Source organism: Phalaenopsis equestris, unplaced genomic scaffold (assembly GCF_001263595.1).
Source record: "Phalaenopsis equestris unplaced genomic scaffold, ASM126359v1 Scaffold000134, whole genome shotgun sequence".
In the NCBI taxonomy this organism is placed as follows: Eukaryota; Viridiplantae; Streptophyta; class Magnoliopsida; order Asparagales; family Orchidaceae; genus Phalaenopsis; species Phalaenopsis equestris.
This window is the reverse complement of record NW_018164576.1, coordinates 353978-376565: the sequence shown is the minus strand read 5'-3', so window position 1 is coordinate 376565 and position 22588 is coordinate 353978. Positions and strand designations below refer to the sequence as shown.

The window sequence follows — 22588 nt, the reverse complement described above, 5'->3', positions numbered from 1 at the left end:
TAGCTGTAACTCAAAGGAAGTACACATTGGACCTATTGAAAGAAACTGGTATGCTTGGATGCAAACCAATAGACACTCCAATAGACCCGTATAAAAAGATTGGAATGGAGAATGATAGTTTACCTGTCGACAAAGGACGATATCAGAGGCTTGTTGGAAGACTTATTTACTTATCTCACACCAGACCAGACATAAGTTTTTCAGTAAGTATAGTAAGTCAATTCATGAACTGTCCTACTGAGGAACATATGGGAGCTGTCAACCGTATCTTAAGATACTTAAAGATGACACCTGGGAAAGGATTATTATTCAAAAGGAATGATAGTCAAAAGGTAGAAGTATTTACTGATGCAGACTGGGCAGGAGATATATCCACCCGACGATCAACCTCTGGGTATTGCACGTATGTATGCGGCAATCTAGTGACATGGAGAAGTAAGAAGCAATCGGTGGTCTCTCGGAGTAGCGCAGAAGCAGAATACAGAGCACTGGCACTTGGAATCTGTGAAGGAATGTGGATCAAAAGATTTCTCAAAGAGCTTGGAATTATGGGAGAAAATTCTATCAAGATGTTCTGTGACAATCAAGCTGCAATAAGTATCGCAAAGAATCCTGTTCATCATGACCGAACGAAACACATTGAGATTGATCGGAACTTCATTTCAGAGAAGGTGGACAATGGAATCATTGAATTGGTCTATACTCCTTCTAGAGACCAAACCGCAGACATTCTCACCAAGGCTCTCCCTAAGTCCAGTTTTGATGAGCTAACCAACAAGTTGGGCATGTACAATCTGTACAACCCATCTTGAGGGGGAGTGTGGAATTACGCTCATTATTATTTACTTTAATGTTATTTAGTACTTGCTATATTTTGTGATAGTATAAAAATAGTAATTCTTAATTATAGGTATTTATGTTTATTCTATAATTATAGGAATTACTTAATTGTAGGAAGATTTCTTTCCTTGTTTTATTTCTTGTAAACGCCTATTTATAGGTGAATTATCTATGTATTCATTGAGAAGAAAGTTATTCAAAAATTCACACTTTTAAAGCTACGAGCATTAGGATTAATATTCATCATTATTTTTTTTTGCAGAGCCTCTTCATTCTTTAATGCTTGTCAATTACATTTGTTGTTAAAGTACTTCTATGATTCTCAATTTTAATTAGAGAGAATATTTTTTTTGTCATCTAATTTTGCATGTTGCTGTTTTTATCTGTAAGGTTACCCCATAGGGGTGTTTTGTCCTTTGCTTTTATTCTGTGAGCATCTAGATACAAGGAGGATGTGTTGGTGGTGTATTTTCCATTTGGCTAGGCCATTTGAACAATTCCCAGAGGTTACGTTGAATGCCATTTCAGATATTAGTAAGAGAGTGATTAGAATGTATTTATTGCTGGTGGATTATTGGTTACTTTTAGTGGATAGATTTTGTTTGCATTTTCTTGTCCGTACTCATAAAGCGATCATAGTTGGAAGCGGAAGTTGTGATTCCATGTGATTTGTATAATTTTTAAGGAAGTAGAAATGAGATGCGGAAAAAGTTGATGTGAGATAACATAAGTATTGATATTCTGTAGATTTAAGGGAATATAATAGGATCATAGCTCAGAACTGTGATGCCAAAGAAGAAAGAAATTTTAAAGTTAGAAGTTCTAAGAAACATAAATATTTATTGGACTTAATGATTATTTTACTATAGACTTGGCCAGAAAAAAGAAAGTTGAGTTTATTTTAGAAGGCAACATTATTGTCTTTGCTAAACTAAAAGAATGTCAAGTTTGAGTAGAAAGGTGATTATGATTTAAGTTCTAATCTATTGAAGAAATGCTTGATGATGGCACACTGACACATCTCATCAAAAGGAATGGAAGGCTTCCATGTTTACAACAAAACTTCACCAAGACTCAATAGTGTTTATATGTTTGGCAGTTGCGTTGTTGTCTAGGCTACCTTACAATTGAAGCTAACAGAATGAAATTACCCTACTTATTACTTGGACTTAGTGTTGATCATCTTCACAGTTAAAAGACTGCCTCTAGAATTCCGGGTGGAAATCCTTATTGACCAGAAAACTTTTGAGTATTTATACAACTAGAAGGGGCTAACTCTGATATAACAATGATGCCTTAAGCTATTGAAGGACTATGATTGCAAGATATGCGTCATTTGGGAAAAGCAAATGTAGTTGCCGGTGCTCTTAATAAGAAAATCACCATCAATATTGTGAGAAGTTAGATTGCCAACGTGGAGATCATGTTCGACTGGTTGAATTGACTCATCACAGCACTCAAGGATGGCTTTAAACTTATCAAGTTGGTTTAACATGCTAGATGGGGGACAACTAGATGGAATGCCGATATATGCAGGCCAATCTAAGAATTATCTAGGTGGTTGCAGAGCCATAGTGTTTAGAAGACTCGTGTGTGTGTCCGAAAATGAGATTATAATGGGGAATAGACTTCAAAAAGCCTATTCTTAAGGCATACATGATACATTTCGCTGCAGAGTCAACAAGATTCATGGAAGACCAAAAATTCATTTTTGATAGCTTGGAATGAAGATGGGCATCAAAGAGATTGCAAGTAAGTGGATGAAGTGCTATCTGGCAAAGTGGTACACCATAATCAATTCCATTATTTTAATGACTATCCATACTATCATGACATTTAAAAGACATTGCCACGAATTGTGATCGTATACCAGTGTCATTGTAAGAACATGATGCTATGTGATTCATAGTTGATTAATTACTAAAGCTGCATGCTTTATAGCTAATTTATTGCCTGGTTTATGTAAACAATATTATACAATTTTATGGCACACTAAAATAATTATCTCAGGCCGAGATGGGATATTCCCTAATGCTTATTGAAGCACATACAAGTAGCAATGGAAACTTGACTAAACTTCAAATAGTCTTTCATCTCCAATCAAATTGTCAATCCGAAAGGATGATTTTGACATTGAAAGCCTACTTCAACTATGCTTCAACAACTTTTTAAGAAGCTTGCTGCTACATATATCATTGACTGAGTTCACCTACAATATTTATTATCAAACCAACATCGGTTAACGCCATAAAAAGGCTTTTATGTACAAAGGTGTAGGTAACCTCTATATTGGATAGGCTTGGAGAAGCGAGCAACCTTTGTTATTGTTGTGATTAATGAGCAGATAATGAAGGTTCAAGAACAACCTTAAGTAACACATACAAGACCAATGACACCAGCACTATAGTGCCCAAGCATAAATATGCTTAGTTTTGAGCAGGGTATTGGTGTCAATTCCATCTAGAGAGTGAAATGATTTCATAAGTGAAGGAAAATCAAATCACGTTACATAAGGTGATTGAAACTTCGGTGAGTGATTACCTATGAGCTTACTCCACCACCTCATTTAATTTGTGTATAAAAAGCTCCATATTTCAATGCTTAAGTTTTATGTAACCGGCCCAACTATTGTGTTCTCAAGCAGCTTTGACGAAATGCAAATCCAACCCAACTTTAGTTATAAAAAATGTCTGCCAAGTTTTTGGCTCAACTCGAATGACAGTTTATGATAAGACAATTCCAATAGTTTAGGTACAATGGAATAAGTGGGTTGAACACTAAGTGCATGGGAGGTGGCGGTATACATGTGGACTTTATTCCCTCAATTACTCGATGATAGTTGTTTGTTTGTTAAGAAAAATCATTAAGGTGAGCAGGATGTAATGGCTAAATACCATGATACAATTCCCCTCTCATTGTTCCAATTTAGGGCAATTGATTTAGTGAACCGATTGATCCACACATTGTTGAGTTGATCGGAGGCCTTCTATACAGGATTCAGTAGTGGGTAATGAACCACTTGATGGGTTGAATTGAGGCCTCTTAATCGAGCTAAGCACTTTCCCTTGATTGTTGTTGATTTTTCTTTATGCGAGATAGCTTAGTTATCATATCATAACGAAACTAAAATTATGCAGTGCATGGCAATCATTTACGAGAAATTATGATTCACAATCACGAACCAATAAATATGCTAACCGTTATTTTTTTAATGCACATAATAAATGTAAGAATTAGAAAATAATGATGTTTTGATCAAATAAATTTGAAGAAACCAACAAAAAAAAAAAGGAACCCCATAAAATCAATTAGCAACAATTGTAAATCTAGATAAATAGATTCCTATCGCTGGTAGGCTAATTACAAGTTGTGCATAATAAATTCAGTCAATAAAAAAAGTAAGAAATCCGTATCTAATATTGATACATAAAGATAACTTGCCCTGAAATTAGGTAGCCATACTTATAACGAGCTTGATGGTATCACTTTTCTAACTTTCACACACAACATTAAAATATGAAAGAATTTTTTTAATTCAATAAAAGATATTTGTACTCGTTGCTTAGGACACCTTTTTATGGACTCTTCATCTATAGGCTCTAATTTAGTGAATATACTTGACACAATATTAACCCAATGAAATTTCATATAAGCTTCAAGTTTATAATCCAACCTCATTCAAAAATTAGAGATTTATTTAATCGCATGAATAATTCTTATGAATGAAACTTCACATGAAATTCTCATGATCTTACATTTAACATAGACAACATGCGTAGTAGAGTTAGAAATCATACTTATAACGACTCGCACAAAGTTCAACATTGAGCATAGGTTTGACGACAAGCTGGGAAATGGCGACATAGGAGAATCCTGGGAGTAAGAATATCAAAATTATAGAAGCACTCAAATAGTTAAACATAAAAATAGTCAACCTCCAACGACAACATAAGAATTGTAAAAAGTGGTTCCATAGTTTTGGCATTAATCTACTTGACTTGGAAAAATCTGACCACAATGAATTGAGTTTTTGATAGCTTTGTAAGATCAACCCAATAGAAATTGTATTTAACACTTACATTGAGCTTGAAGGTATGCCAGTATGTAACCAAATTGATCTCATAGTAAACCATGTGAACCAACCTAACATTATGAAATAACAACGCGCCGCTTTGTCTTAGGGCCATCATCACATTTCCCAACTGCTAAGATTATATAAAAAAGGATTCTTGTCATAATTTTTTGATAATAATGTTATCCTAGCTAGCGCCTACCTAATTCAATCTTTCACTTTTCACATACGGGGCTTGAGACCCGATAATGACTATTAAAAAGAAGGGGTGGAACACAAAGACTTCTCAGGAAGGGGTCACCCATCCTAGTACTACTCTCGCCCAAACATGTAACTGCGAAATTCTAATGGGATCCGGTGCACTGTTGCTGCATAAATCAACTAATATAAATAAACAAAATTTGCTAGATCATCGCTTTATACGATGCTTCTAATGAGAATAAACTTGCATATTTTTCATCAAACCCTTATTTTTCTTTATAGTGAATAGGAATAAAATGTGAAGTACTTGAATGAATATGAATAAAAAGTGTAGATTCGTAAAGCTAACCAAAGTGATTTTTATAAAGCTAAGAATAAGACTATTAGAGAATTAGTGCACTTGATAAATAACTCGATACTCATTTACACAATGCTTATTCATGCTCGTTTATTTTGATTAATAAAGAAGCATGAACATTAATGCACTTGAATTTTAATCCGCTCATCATTTATGTTCATGAACGTGCTCTTTTTTTGTTGAATAATAAGCTCATTTAGAGCTCTATAAAATGCTAATTTAATCATCATTTAATTTCTTATGTAATGACTTGCTCTATATTATCAGTTTTTTTTTTATATCCCATGCATATTAAAAATATTATATTTTATTAGACGTTTAAGTATATAAATTTTTTAAGAAAATATATTGGTAGATTGATTAAAAAGTCTAATTGTATTTTATCAACATTTTATATTCGAAGTTTTGAGAATGGCTAGCTAGATTAAAAAAATTCAATTCCATTATTCATAAACATTATAAATAATAAGGCTTGTGTATGCATTTTTATTTAGTAATAAGACTTTAAATTATTAGCATCGTAGATATAATTTGTTGGCTCAATTAAGCTCGATGAAACAAATTCAAGAATAAAATTAGTAAATTTGCTTGAATTAGATTTTAAAATGGGGTGATATTCAAATTCAAATTGAACTCGATAAGAAATAAATGAGTGAGCATGAACATGTAGTACATAGGCTCTGTTACTGCCCCTGATAATTATGATAATTTATTTAATGAACTGTGATTTTTGAAAAAAATTGTATGCACTTTTGCTGATACATGTGATTTATCAATTTGAAAGTTTTTTAATCTGTTGCTCCTTTTTGAGGAGTGGTTTCTATGTTTGGCATTCCAAATACACTCATCACAAGCTGGATGCGTGCGTGCATGTACATAAGCACAACCATGGCCTACATAAGCACAACCATGGAGGCCAGGTAGATTTATTGCGTGCGTGCATGTACATAAGCACAACCATGGAGGCCAGGTAGATTTATGTTTGGGCAAATGAAAGAAAATGTGAAACCATGCATGGTTGTTATGATATCATTGTGCATAAAAACTAAAACTATAGGTTCTTTGCATAATCTTTTTATTTGTGATATATGACATACTTGTCTCCTAGTTTAGAATCCCCACACCCGTATTTGAGAATAAATCTATCTCCATCTCAGGGTTGCCGTTTATTAATTTTAATCATACGAGTATATATCTCAACTTACTCTAGATTGCAGCAAATTTGAATGTAATTGTTTATATGTTTACTTATTGATGTTTTCATTTTTTGAGAAACTTTTGAAGACTTTAACATTGTTGTAAGATAATTTGCCCTGTGGGAAATTAACTCTTCTGTAGATGCATATGTAGGTATGATAATTTTTCGAGTTTTTCCCAAATCATTTATAGCTATAAATCATGTTGATATTGAATTTGTTGCAACAAAGTGGTTTTGATTGGGTTTGTTTTTGTTATGAAAAATTTTAAATCCAATGGTTGTATATTAGGAAGTTTGATATTAGGTATTTAATTAGAGGAGGTTTAATTACAAGATATTTTTTCTATTAGATATAATTCTAACATATATAGATAAGAATGTATATAAAGATGTAACGTATGCTTTCTATTGAGGAATAAGAATGAATGAAGTTATCATCGACGTTGTCTGCTTTAATTGAACCACTTGTTTGGATTGTTTGTCTGCCTCGTCTGGATTGCTCATTTGTTAATTGTCATGTGAATCACGCATTCAGATCGTTTGTCTGCCTTATCTGGATTGCGCATTCGTTGGCGTCGTCTGAATCACGCATCTGGAGCGTTTGTCTGCCTCATTTGAATCCCTCATTATTTGTCTACGTTGCCTTTATTTTACTACATGATTAGGGCATCGTGCATCATTTGGCTTTGTCTGTGTCAATTTATTTGTCCATTTTTTCTACATTAATTGGCTTTGTTTTCGTCCTACTACTATCCGCTTCATCTTCTTCTTATCGGCTTCGTTGAATTCGCTTGCTTAGTCTACTTAGGTCGATGTCGTCGGCTGCTTCGTTTAGCTTCGTCACCTTTGTTGGCTTCACTGTTCTTGGAGTCGTTTGTCTCTTATAGCTCGATATCGTTAGTCTCTAACATTCCTTCACTTCTTTTCTTTTAGTACAATTTCAGCCTCTTTGACTATTTGGTGATAATCATGATTGTGCAACAAAAACTTGTGACAAATTTGGTTTATTCAGTGGCTAAAATTATGGATGACAAGTTAAATGTCGTTAATTATTTTTATTGAAATAAATATGTGAATCTACTTAAAAGTATTTCCTAGGATAGCCACTTCTTTGAGAAGCCTTAGTTAAGACTTATTCGAATTATTCTGAGCGGATGAGAGTTGATGCACAACTGTTTATACAACTATGAGATTTTATCAAACCTGATTAATCTGGTCATATTACTCATTGTGACTGTGTTAGAGATACGATGAAGGAATTGACATTTGTGTTTTATTAGAGAAAATATTTTTCAAACCTTGGATGCATGCAATGAATTCTATCGAGCTGAACAACAAAATCAATCACTAACACTTTAAATGTGTTTATGAAGAATTAAATGCATGTCGTTAAATACCGGTGTCGTGATCTAATAAGCTAAAAAACTACAAATAAGCATTATGAATTTTCTAGCCAACCTCAACTCTTAGAATGTAGGTTTCAAATCACAAATCTGACCCAGAGTTACTATTTTGAGGGAAGCCTATATTAGAGAGTTGTGCACTATTCTAAGTTCTCAAGATTCATCTGTATATCAACCTAGTGCTCTTACTTGACCGAAAAATACGAACATCAGTAAACCTCAATTTTAGGGTAATTATGGAAGTTAAACTCCGAATTATGGAAATCAATGGAACTATTCATATGAAGAAAACTTGTCAGAAGTTGCTTGAAAAAATCATATGGGTTCTAGATCATAGTCAACTCACATGATCAATACTAATGAGGCCTCTCAAAGTCAGATGTTCTCAATTTATCCAAATTTAGAAAGCATCCTAAGAAATTTCTTCTAGTAAAGACAAAATGTGTAATGATAGATGGAGATTTCTTGGATGCTTTTGAGGAAATCTCCCCTTGTTGAGTCAGATAACAACTTCTTTTCTTTTTCACACAATAGGTCATTAATTTTGGTGTCGCTGATCCCATGACATTTAATCCAAAACTCTTATCTATCTTTCATAAATATCTTTCTTTTGTCATCTTAATAGATGAATCTACCTCTCATATTTTTGGTTATGACACAATTAATGTTACACCTACACTATCTTTAACATCTATCTTTTGTTTATCTCAATTCTCTTGTGATGTTTTATATGTTTGCAAGATCATACTTGCTCTTAATTGTTGTATTTTATTCTTTCTGGACCATTATCTATTGCAGGACCACGATGAAGAAGATTATTAGTTAAAGATGAGAATGGAGGGGGCTATACATTTTGGATAACCTTATCTCCTTTTAAGGTTCTTCATTAGGTCATCTATCACTACCAATGCTAAAAAAATTATACCCTTAGTTTCAACAAGTTTCAACAATTATCATATTTAGATTGTAAATCGTGTCAATTTGAAGCACCATCTCCGTTTAAGGTTCTTCATTTGGTCATCTTTCACTACCAATGCTAAAAAATTATACCCTTAGTTTCAATAAGTTTAAAAAATTATCATATTTAGATTGTAAATCGTGTCAATTTGAAATACCATTGTTTGTCTTTTGTTCCCATAATTAATAAAATAGTTAGTCATAGTTTTTAGTTAGTTCATTCTGATGTATGAGGACCTTGTTATGCTTTATTAATGAATTTCGATATTTTTCTACTTTTTGGATGATTTTTCTCGTATGAATTTATTTTATGAAATCTCGTCCTGAGTTACTGTCACATTTTCAATTTTTTGTGCTGAAATTAAAACTAGATTTAATGTTTCTGTTAAGATTATGATAAATGATCATGCGAAAGTATTTCTCTGCACATTTTCAGACATACATGACACAAGCTTGGATGCTTATCCCAAAATTGAGTAGCTGAAACAAAAAATAATTTTTTCTTGAGGCAACTAGAGCTCTTTGTTTGAAAATAATATTCCCAAATAGTTCTGGGTTGATGCGATTTCTATTGCTTGTTTTTTTATCAATCAGATACCTTCTATTATTCTACAGAATCAAATACCCTACAAAGTTCTTTTTCCCATTGAATCATGTATATTTTGGTGTACTTGTTTTGTTCATGACACTCATACGCAGGTTTCTAAACTAGACCACCCTAACTCATTAAGGTGTATCTTTCTAGAATACTCTTGTTTGCAAAAAATGTATCAATGTTTTTCACATTTCTTAAAAAGGGTACATTATCGTTGCTGATGTCTCCTTTTATGAACAAAATCTTTCTTTGGTGACTCATCACTGCCTAAATCTTCGCCAGATTCTGATGAGTTGTTAATGTGATATATCATTAGTTCAACTCCACTTCCACCACCAATGTCTTAGCCTAGATTGCATGTCACCAATTTATACTCGAGAAGATGTTCCTCTCATCCTAGTCCGACGCTGGTATCCTATTCTTCAGTGGATTCTTCTCCTAATGACCTTGATTTAACTTTTGCTCTTTGAAGAGGTAAATGTCGACGCGCCCATCCTATTTCATCTTGTGTTAATTATGATCAGTTATCTTTTACTTCTTGCTTGTTGCTTCCCTTGAATTTATTGAGGTCTCGAAATTTGTTTGTCAATTTCCGTCGCATTCTGGATGGTAGGCAGTGATGCTTGATGAAATGAATGTCTTAACTGAAAATGAAAATTTTGAACTAATTAAATTACTTTATGGCAAGAAGGTTCTTGGTTGTAAATGGGTGTTTGCAGTTAAGTTTCATTCTAATTGATCTGTAGCTCGTCTCAAAGCTTGGTTGGTTGCTAAGGGATATGTTCAAATTTTTAGGATTAACTATTTGGATACTTTCTCTCCGATAGTTAAGTTGACTTTGGTTTGTATCTTCCTGTCCTTGACTATAATGAATAATTGGCCCATACATCAGTTTGATGTGAAAAATGTCTTTTTGCAGGGTGATCTTTTAGAAGAGGTATGCATCGTCTTCGGAAGTAACTGTATGGATTGAACCAAAGCTCTTAGGTATGGTTTGGAATGTTTAGTCAAGCGGTAAAAGAGTTTGAGAAGCATGAGTGTAGAAGTGATTGCACTGTATTCTACAAGAAATATGCTTTTGGGATAATTTGTTGGTGGTGCATGTTGATGAAATTATCTTTACTGGAAGTAATGTACGGGAAATCTTATCATTAAAATTATTTCTTCAAAATCAATTCAATATGAAAGATCTGGGTTCCTTGAAGTATTTGGGGATTGAGGTGTCAAGGAGAAAGATTGGTATCCCAATTGAATTGATTAGCAGAAATGGGGGCAATAGTGGTCAAACCATGCAGTACTCCGAACGTCCTAATTAACAATTTGCCTTCCATGAAACCATATTACTATCAACAAAAACACAATATGCAGTACTGTATCTTCGATCAATCTTGAAACTTGCTCAATTTGCATCATAGAAACATTCAATATTTCTATGTCCATGATTCTGATATAGAACCTCAGGAGCTCTTGGCATATGTTCCGGAGCTGACCAATGATGGACTGTGGGAGAAGACATGAACTGCCTTATAATGCTAACTGTATACGTAATATCAGGGCGAGGTGAGATAGTTTAATTTTCTCACTAAATTTCTTTCTCATTCAAGATCATTAAAAGACTCTCCATCAATGTAGTGTCATGATTCAGTTCATAAGCACTATGAAGTAGTTTAATTCCTATCCAAAATGGGTTTTCATATTATATTTCCTGCAAAGCTGTGGTGTGATAACCAAGCTGTGATTCATATTGCTTCAAACATAGTTTTTCATGAACAAACTAAGCACGTTGAGATAGGTTGTCATTTTGTTCGTGAAAAGATTCAACAAAATGTGATTTCTACAACCCATGTAAAAGCCGAGGAAGAACTATGGGACCTTTTCACAAAGACCCTTAATGAAAGTAGAGTCAGTTATATTTGTAACAGGTAGGCATGATAAATATCTATGCTTCAACTTGATAGAGAGTATTATGGAAAATATTAAATCTAATAATTATTTATTAGGAAGCGTGTATATAGGTAGCTTGATCTTATGTATTTAATTAGAGGAAATCTAATTGCAAGATCTTTTTTATATTAGAAAATTTCCTAATCAACAGTGATAGAAGTGTATATAAATATGTAACATATGCTTTCCATTGAAGAAATATAACAAAAGTTTTCTGTTGCTGTTTTGAATTTAAATTGAAATCATGATCCTTTAATTATTCACTTATTATTTAACTCTTTTCTCTTTCACTTATTTGAATAATATTATTTAAAGGTTTATATTACAATTTTTTTTTACCCCATAGTAGATGAAGAACATTGGTCATATAAGTAAGAAATTTCTTTAATTCCCCACTTGTAGATAAAAAAAGGTCGCCGTGCACTGCATTCAACCTTGCTTCAACATTGATCGATGGGCCATATTTTGGTTTATTAGTTGCTATAGAATTGCTTTATCATTTTATAGTTGTCGGCAAGTTGAGTAGCTCTAAATTTTTTATACTTTAGGTAACACGAGCAATTGTGATGCACCGACTCTTCGTTATAAAAAATGTATAGTTTTTGCAGTTGACACCTGTCAAATATAAACGTGTATGTGACACACGTCTGTCACGCATTAGACACGCGCGTCGTTTGTCTAATCTAAAAAAAATTCAGACATGTGTGCCTAACAACTTTGCTCTGAATAATTCAGTTTAAATTTTGTGAATTATAACAAAATGCATACTAAAATATTAAAATTTAATGATTTGTATTGTACCAAATATCTTTTGCTTATTGTTTTATGGAACACTCCAAAAATTACTAATAACTTGGTTTATTTTAAATTTTTATTAGATTTTGATAATTTATTATTTAGTTAATATTTTTTCATATTATTTTACTGTTTTTTTTTGTGCACTATCTTGTTTTATGAACGATACAATAATTATTTATTTATCTTTTTATTCTTAAATATTATTATTTTTAATGCTGATGATGTTAAAATTTTGACCTTATTAATTTGTGTGATTATATCCTATATTTTAAAACATAAGCAGGTATTATATTCTTGTCCTCGTATCGATGTATTCTAGATGCGCAGTCAGCTTTTAGACACCATTCTGCAAAAGAGGATTTGTTTTCCTTAACCGTGCAGAAACTCAAATTTGGCTCTTCCTATACTTATTGACTCGAATAAAATGATTGCCTTAGGGCGGGAGCATGGTTTTGTTATCACATTTTTTAATTCGCAAGCAGTTGTAGATTTAGTATGTCCCACCAAGCATGATGTATCTTCGGGATGAAGCTCGTGCCATTACGAGTTCAGCGAAGTTTTGATGCATGCAATTTTAAGCTTACATTCTAGAGAGCTTGATTTCATGGCTTGGGCCCTATGATGCATCAGTGATGGAACTGTATAAGAACACAATATGGTACGAATATTAGATACGATTTTTATTGAAAATAGACATTTTTAACATATTATTATGATATATTTTAAAATTTTAAAATACTTTATAAAAATGAGCAAATTAAATAAATATGAAATGCCTTGTTATAATGATAAATTTATTCAATTGCCCGTGAAATAAGTAATATATTTAAACTTATTTAATAACTTTATTCAATTGAAAGGGAATAATTCTATGACATTATAGATTATTAATTTGAAGTGGAGAATCTTTGTTCTTTTTTAAAGTTAATTAATTAAAAACAAATATCATAAAAAGCTATAGAAAAATTGATAGAGTAAAGATATAAACTTTGTGTTGAATGGCTGGCTATAAGCTATCAAGTAATATATTTTAAAATGAAAGACAAGAGTTGGCTTAACTTAAATTATCTTTGTAATGTGCTTTAATCACAAAATTTATGACTAGCCATGAGTACTGAGATCGGTAGCTGTTCTTGAAATTTATATCAGTATTTTGTTTGATGTTCTGTAGTTTCTTGATATAAACACATTCACTAAAGGCCTAATCATATTAATTTTTCTGCCAAGCCTGGATTGTATTTATACTTTTAAACATGCACTGACATTTATTTAAGGTACAACCTGAATCATCCAACATAACATTTAGCATCAAACTGAAAAGTTGGAAGATTGCACTAATATTTAGGCGACACTTTATTTCAAATGACATTAGAGCAAATAACTCTAATTTATCTGATTTAAATAATTAGAAGTTTTCAAACATAACTAGAAATTTTACAATATTTCTGATTTTGCAGCATTGATGTAGTTTCAGCGGCATTTGAGGGACAGTCTGCTGTCAATAGGCAGAGAATGGTGTACAATGCTATCTGGGAGGAACTTCAGAGCACAGTTCATGCGGTTGACCAAATGACTACAAGAACTCCTGCTGAAGCTGCAGACTATCAATAAAGCAGAATATGGAAGGAGTTGATATATCCGCTTCCTTGATTGTGGGAGAAATTATATTTTATAACTCTGCCCATTTGACATTTTTGACAATTTGGGTGCTTTACCTGCCTTTTCTATTGCCATTAATTATGTGCTCACTCTCTATTCATGATATCTAAGGGCTTAGTTGTAACTATATTGAATTAATTGCCGAAAATTGACTCCTGAGTTAGGTATTAATGGGTTTGCTTTTTTTTAGAGGAGTACAGTTTAGGAAGAAATGGATTTGATTACTTATATACATAATATTTTCAAAATCTACTTATGAAATTACTTGCATCCCTACCTTAGACCATATGTAAAGCCAACCTTTCTAATACTTATGTTTTCCATAAAACTTGTATCTAGTGACACCTCTTAGAATCCTCAGATCCTTAGGATGGGGTCGGACCCCGTTAAAACATACGTTAGCCTTCTGACTTGACACTGCACTCACTTAGATGCTGTGATATGACACTACACTAGATTGTGTGCTAAGCTAAGGACTAGGGTGCTAGGTAGTCTTTTTCAATATCATGGCTATAGTTCTTTGCTGGTTTGGTTGTCCCAACCATACATCACTTTTGTGCCGCTTTGCATATATATTGGGTGTAAGACGTGCACACTAGTATATTAGAGGTGTTTTCCTTGTAGGGAGTCGGGTCTAAAACACACACATGAACATTTAATAGGGAGGAGCATGTAATGATTTGAATGATTAAAGTCTTTTTTGCAGGTGTCGCTAAGCTCATTCCACCAGGCATGACTCATATGCGTTCCATGTAAATTGCTTTTCTGCTAACCTTGTTTTCATGCTGGTCAATTTTTTTTTACTTTATCCATGTACTTTTTAGAGACTTTAGGAGAGCCTTGTATTAGAAATAAAGTAGCGGCATGAGTTTCTAGGCGCCAGACGACCGAGACCACGTGACGGGGATCATGTGCTATTTGCTTGTGTCGCGTACCTTATTTCTAAGTTTCATTTATGTATATAATTAGGATCTGGTGTGTATTTATGCGGTGTTTGACCACCTTTTTCTTTTTTGGGATATGTTGTCGACCTAGTGACACCGACCTTTCATATTCTTTTGACTTGTCTTGTTTATTTTTCAGCTTCTTGGATGTGATTGCTAGTTTTGCCCTTTTTGGCTTGTGATTTTGTCTGGAATATTGCGAATCACTTGGGCTCTCTAAGAACCTAACATTCTAAACTTTCTATAAAAGTTTAGTAATAAAATTTGAGATTAATTAAAATTTAGGTTTAAAATAATCAGAATTTTCAAAATCTGCACTTTATTTTCTGTGCGCCTTTGGGCTGGATTTTAAACAGATTGCATGCATGACTATCACCCAAGTCATAACTAATATAGTCTCTACACTTAGGATTTGAATAAATAATTACATAATTTTGCATTTCTTGAGGAGACGCTCCTGTGCTTCTATAACCGGACGAACCCAACATAGATTTCTACTTTGGTTGTTTAATGCGTTTAGGGTGTTCTTTATTGAAAGTGATGTCCATATTTAAAATGCAAACAAGATGTGGATTTAAATTTAAGAGTTTCAAACCTAATTTAACTATGGGTTTGTTTGGCGCAGCTGTGGGCTTGCTGTTTGGGGCAGTTTATTCAGATTAAGTTATTGATGGTTAGATGATATTCCCGCCCCTGTCTGATAAAGTTGTTTGGGACAGCTTATTCAGAATTGCTTATTGGTAAAACTGTTTGGTGTGAATTCATCTGGTATCCTTGTAAAACCGCTTTCACTAGGGTTGAAAGCAAATTTTCCCGTTGCGATAACCCATTTAAACATTACGTCCAGTTTTTCTTCAAATTCCGGCTCAATTCCACACTGTTTATACTTTTTCTCTGCAGGTACCGCTTGTGACATAACATTTAGGGGGAATAGTTAGACAATTATAATTAGAGAAAATAATTTGGGAATCTAACAATTCATGGATTAGATATAAAATTACCTCAAACTTTTCAGCCCACCATTCAGCTGAAGCATCAATTGTTCTTTTAATCAGATCCCAACCCAAATCGGTAGATTCACGTTTCAACTCCTTCCATATTTTTCATTCATTCTTTAATTGATCTCATTTATTTTTAAATTTAAGTCTGTCGTAATCCCTGTCAGTCAATTCTTTGAATCTCTTAACAATATTTAGCCACTCTTCCTTATTAAAAAAAGTTGTTGGCCTGTTCCCAAGTTCTATTTCTTTTATACAAATATCGCAAAAAATATTTGTTACTTTTTTATCCCACATTGCTGACAGACCCCCTTCAACCGCTTTAGACATGATGAAACTATAGACAACAAATGAGAATAATTTTTTTTTTAATTTTGAATCTCAATAGCAACACTAGCCAACAACAACATCAACCCAACTATAACAACAGTTTCCAAACAACAACATTAGCCACCAATACAAACAACAACATAGCTATTTGATGAAAAACTAAATATAAATATATGAAGACACAAATGATTTATGTGGTTCGGTCAATGACCTACGTCTACATAAGACAATCCACGAAAGTTTTATTAAGGAATTCTTTAAGATTACATAGGTAACCATTCGAGCGGGCTACAAAAAAAAAAGTAATGCATTTTCTTTTACTTGCAATTTACATTCAAGAAATATCCATGTTGCCTCAGAATCGATTGATAAGAATGACTGCATTCCACTTCAACATAAGAATCACTGCATTCTTTAAAGTGACATGCATAAATGCTTTATTGTTTGAATCCCAAATACAGATGAAAATCCATAGTCAAATATCACATATTAGGGACTGCCTTTGAATCCCACAAACATGTGTAAAAGCTTTAAAATGACATGCGTGAATACTGTTTGAATCTCAAATATCAAATTACTGTTTGAATCCCACATTACTGTAAATACTGTTTGAATTCAAATAACCAAATATATGAAATGTGTAAGCTGTTGACATTTATGCCACACAAATATTTTGAACTCTAGTGAGAACCATTCCAAGACTTTCATTTTATATGGAAGTTATGCAACAAATGAAATCAATACTCAGAGCTAATTCCTCCAAGCAAACAATGCATGCCAAATATCTCATGAACTACAACTAAAAACCAAATAAAATGCCTAATATCTCATGCCACAAAACAGATGCCCGAAATTTTAAGGCCACATTTCAATTATCTGAGATGCCTGAAAGTATCTCAGATAAAATGCCACATATCTACACTTCTAAAGATAAACACAAATCCAACAACCAGGTTTCCAGGATCACAGCTTGCAACACAAATCCAACAGCCAGGTAAAATGTCAAACTATCTCAAATGCCCTAAAAACGAAAAACCAGAGAAAATGCTAAAACCTAGTAGATGCCATAAACAACTAATGCCATAGATCTAAAATTTCAGCGCTTGTATGGATCAGAAAGGAAACCAATGATCGTTTCTTGCATAGATCAGAGCAAAGAAAGCATTCCAGTGATCGCAATTAGGGAAATCGAATGGATACTTGATGATCAACAAAGAAAATAGGAAAGGAAGAAGGTTCAATCTCCTCTAAGGCGACGAACCAGAAAGGAAACCAACGAGGGAGACGACAAGTGATACTGATGGCACCTCCGGAATTCCTAGGGTAACACAGATCTCTAACGCCGGACGCGGGGCTCACACAGCGTCGAATCTCCTATTTGTTTTATCGGACGCGGACGCACTGCGATGGGAAAACGCCGAACTGAACGCCTTTATGAAACAGAAAAGCGGCGTTCTCATAACACCGCTGCTCCCAATAAGCGCCCCCAAACGGGTCCTATAATTCACAAATGAGAAACTAAACCCTAAAATGCATTATAATTCATATTCAAATCATGTCTCAATCTTTAAAAAAAAAGCCATGTTTCAACCTTTTTTTTCAACTGATTTCAAATTATATTTGAACATTGCTCAAATTTTGTTTTTCTGAATTTTCTCGAATCACACTCACAGTCATTTAAACCCTTATGCTTTCGGTTATCATATCATCATTTACGGAATTGATTAATTTTAGTTATTAATATTATTATTTTTTTATGTTTGCAAACGGCCACTCAAATCATATTGCTGAAGTTACATGCAGTGATTGATAAAGTTTTTAGGCAGTTTGATGCTTTTCGTCTCCATGAAATGGTAGGGAAAACTTCAGCTTTAATGAAAAAGAGCGGAGAAATTTAAAATTGAGGAAAATTTTGAGCAATGTCAAATTTGGGCACTTAATATTATGGTAGGGTTGGGAAAGTTAAAAGAATTATGTTTGTTTTATCAATATTAAGGTCTGTTTGGCGTAACTGCAGCTTCTCAACTTTTCAGTTTCAGCTGCGCTGCCCCAGGAAGCAGCTGTGGGGAAGCAGCTACGGGGAAGTTGGCTGTCTGTTTGGTGCAGCTGGGTGAAAAATGTTGTGGGCTAGCTGTTTCATGTAAAAATGATCAAATTATCCCTGTTTGTTAAAACTGTTTTTAATTTTTGATTTATTTGTATAAATATGAGTGCAATATACATAAAATTTATAAAAATATTATTTCTTAATTAATTAAATGAAATAAATTATTTTTAATATTCATTTTTATAGATAATTTTTAAGAAATATTTTATAATTTTGAACACATAAGGTTTAAAATTTATCTTTATCTATATATCAATGTATACAAATATTAATTCATCTATACATATAAAAATTTACAAACATATTTTAGAAGCATAAAATGTAAAATATATAAAAGCACCTCAAGCATATATTTTAAAAGCATGAACAACAACCACTACACATGAATCAACCACTACAACCACCACCTTATTCCATTCTTGAGCCAGCTTCCACCAAACAAGAATGACTCAAACGGGAAGGGAAAACAAAGGCAAAACCCGAGTGAAACAATCGGTAAAAAACTAAACAGGTTTCATGCGCTAATATACAGATCCACCGCATCTTTAGAAGGAATAAACAAAAAATTGCAGAAATAGGAAAGAGATGAGAAGAGAAAACATCACATTCGAAAAAACCCATAAACTTCCTCATATCTGCAATTAGAAGAAGAAAATTGCTCATTATACCTCATATTTGTCGATCGAGGGGCTACGAAGCAAGACGACGAAGGAGAGCCGCGAGGGGAGCAGTTAGGGAGAAACGAAAGGAGTAAGCGGGGAATATCTTCAGGCGAAAGCCGGGCCGCAGGGTTAATATCACGGCCCGCTTTCGCTAAGCGTTGGGAAATTTTGCCGCGAAGCTACGAACCAAACGGCCGAACTGCGAGACGAAACGGATGTCGCAAACAGCGCTGCACGAAAAAGTTGAACCAAACGGACTCTAAGCGGTTAAACCACTAGCTTGAGACTAGGGATAAATTCAATCTTCTTTTATTGTGGCTATTTTGATAGTAATTATTTGTATCAAAGTTAATATTTGTATTTTAATGTATAAGAAATTTATATCTATTATGTTATAATTTCATAGCTAAAGTGTTGACAAAAAATAGTAATTTCTAGTTTGATGTTAAAATTTTGGAGTATTATTAATTAAAAAAAAAAGAAAATATAGGTTTTAAAGATATAAATATTTAAAATTTGTGATGCCACTATTTTTTAGTTATGATGCGAAAGGCGAACCCTAGAAAATTCTGGACTTCATCCCGACCGCTTCTCTCCTCATTTGAAAGAAACATAGCCCTGCATTTTGCATAATCTGCTTTGCTCCCTCGTCATGGCTATAATCTCCGACTTCGAGGAAGATGAAAAGCAGACGCCAGCTTCTTCGTCGACTTGGATCCCTGATGCGGACGAGGAGGCCCTTCTCCAGATCCTTAAGAGGAAGGGACCCATCCCCTTCTTCGAGACTGTTGTCGATCTTCTTCGACGTCGGTCTGATGTCTTCATGTACGAATCATCCGTGAGCAAACTCACGGAGGTGCTCTCTGTTGCCAGACAAAAAGAGGTTGTCGAGCAGACGGCCAAGAAAAACAAGGCGGGCAAGGAGCCATTGCCTGATAACTTAGCAGGCATAGTCAAGGGTGAGGTCGAAGAAAAGTTCATCGAGAAGATGGACGTAGACGAGGTGAAGGAGACCACGCCAAAGAAGCAAGGGCCAGTTAACGGAGGAGACGACAAGGAAGCCGGGACTGTTAACAGTATGTTATCTGTTATTTTGCCTTTTTTTCTTTCTTTTTTCTCTCTAGCCAACTTCATGAACACCCCTAATCGCCATTTAAATTGAGTTGAATAGTGCTTGAGTTGTTTATTTATTTTTCTTACATCTTAGTGAACTGTGTCTATTTGTAGTTCTTATTCTGTGCGGACACCGCACACAACTATGTGTGCGGTGTCCAATGGAAAGATGACACCTGGATCAGTGAACCCCACAATTTAAAAAATTAAATTGAGGCATGCTTACGGCGCGACCCGGCCCGAATCTGTCCCTAAACAAGTAAAAGTTAACAGCGCACCTGAAAGAAAGTTTATTTCATCGGAAAACCAAACGATGCCCGAGCTAGGTGAGCACGGAGCAACTTCATTCGATCTTTTAGGGTTTTTGAATCAGATAAACTCAGGGTTTTAGAGTTGCTGCTGGAAACCGAAGAGAGCCCAGTGAGAATGGAGACGGAAGAGCCCTTGATAATGGAAACCGAAGAGGAATCGACAATGCAGACCGAGATAAGAGAAAGAGCGAAAAAAAAGGAAATCCAAGAGGGTTCATTCAGGTAATTTTTATTTTGGTGTTTTTGAGTTGTACACATGTGCACACAATATTATCTTAAAAAATCAACATTAAACCGCAATAAAACTTGCTATTTAATTATAATACAAAACCAATCACTATTTAACAATACCTTAAATCTTATCTGAGTATTACAAAAATAATGTTATAATAATAACAGAATACAACGAAGAAATTACCAGAATATAACCTTAATTCTACACCAGAATATAATCTTAATAATATTAATACCTGAATACAACGGAAAAACTTCTATAATATAACCTAAGTACTAAACCTGAGTAACACTAGAATATAACCTTGGCCTAAATAATATTACCTGAGTATTACAGAGATAATACTATAATAATAACAGAATACAACGAAAAAACTACCAGAATATAACCTTATTAGTACACCGGAATATAACTTTGATAATATTACCTGAATACAACGGAAAAACTTCTATAATATAACCTAAGTACCAAAAATACAACAACAATACAACCATAATATAACCGAAATACTACAATGTTAGAATACAACGTAAGTATTACTATAATATAACCTAAATAATACTATACGAGATCACATAATATTGCTTAAATATTACCATAGTATTCCGTAATAAAACATTTCTACATAACCCCTTATATTTTTTGCACTATTCTGTTTGATGTAGGTTTGTGAACTCAAGGTCCATTAGTTTTAGATGTCGACCATCTGTAGTTAGAAATGCACTTGATAAGGTCAGGCCTGCTATATCTGACGAGATGAGGAATGAGCTGAAAACCTTGAATGTTGATCAGTTCTTTGCACTTTTATCTTATCCCCAAAACAATGTGGTCACACTTCAAATATTGCAATGTTGGATACATGAAAAAATAGTTTTCAGACTGGGAGGGAAAGATCTGAGGATTAATCCTGATGAAGTTGTCATTTTGATTGACATGCCAAATAGAGGAGAAGTTCTAAAGTGGAAGAACGTTCTATCCTGTGGCGTTGATGCCCGTCAAATGAAGGCTGATCTGTTGAACTTCGGAACTGGGGAGTCTTCTGCCCCTTTTAATCAATTGTATATAAACTATTTGTAATTAAATTTATTTTTTCCGTCTAGTAATTTCAGTGTATCAAAAGAACTTTACTTCTTTGGAGAGAATGTAGATACGTTTGCTTCATTTTATGTTGCATTTGAAAGATATTTTTATAGATCGTCGGACAATGATAGAGTTATTGTGCAATGACATGATTGCAAATGACCATGTCGATGCTCAAGCGATGATTTTGAACAATAAGAGGAATGCAAATCTATCTCTTTTTAGGCCTTATCTTTATGTATCACCACTATACTGGATAAGACCGCATCTAAATATCTGAACACTCATATTTAATTATATTAAGAATTTCAACAACAATATGAATGTGCTAACACTTTATTTTATTATGCGGGCTTATCATAAAATGGGTAACCCCACATCATTTCTGGGTCATATCATCAAAGAAGCAGTTCAGAAAACTGATATCATTATGATTCCTGTTCTAAATAACCAACACTGGGTTTTATTGGTCGCTGATCTGGGTGAGGGGAACTGGAAAATGTATGACTCATTACCCAACCAGATGCACAAAACCGTGTGCAACGACGTTCTAATTTACTCTCAATTATTAAAAATATTATTTCTGCAATTTTCACCAGTTTATTACATTCACTGATCACTATTTTACTGTGTAGATCACTCGTTTTGGCATTGATGTCGAAGCTTCTTTCAGGGCTAAACCCGGGAAATGGAAAATTACACTGGTTAGAGGTGTTCCCGTATAAACCAACAGTGTTGATTGTGGAATGTTTGTCTGTAAATTTATGCAAAAATTAGTACAAA

At 33.8% G+C, this 22588-nt stretch overlaps 2 protein-coding genes across 2 annotated transcripts in view; both read left to right on the top strand.

The window, feature by feature from the left end:
• Window positions 1–14150, top strand: part of LOC110021322 — a 23398-nt gene extending 9248 nt beyond the window's left edge. Inside the window, exon 3 of the mRNA XM_020719767.1 lies at window positions 13824–14150. Within this exon, the coding sequence (XP_020575426.1) occupies window positions 13824–13977 (154 nt within the window). The 3' untranslated portion in view covers window positions 13978–14150. The remainder of the gene's footprint in view (window positions 1–13823) is intronic.
• A 5436-nt stretch (window positions 14151–19586) lies between these two features.
• Window positions 19587–22588, top strand: part of LOC110021470 (protein BOBBER 1) — a 34245-nt gene continuing 31243 nt past the window's right edge. Inside the window, exon 1 of the mRNA XM_020719970.1 lies at window positions 19587–20142. Within this exon, the coding sequence (XP_020575629.1) occupies window positions 19719–20142 (424 nt within the window). The 5' untranslated portion in view covers window positions 19587–19718. The remainder of the gene's footprint in view (window positions 20143–22588) is intronic.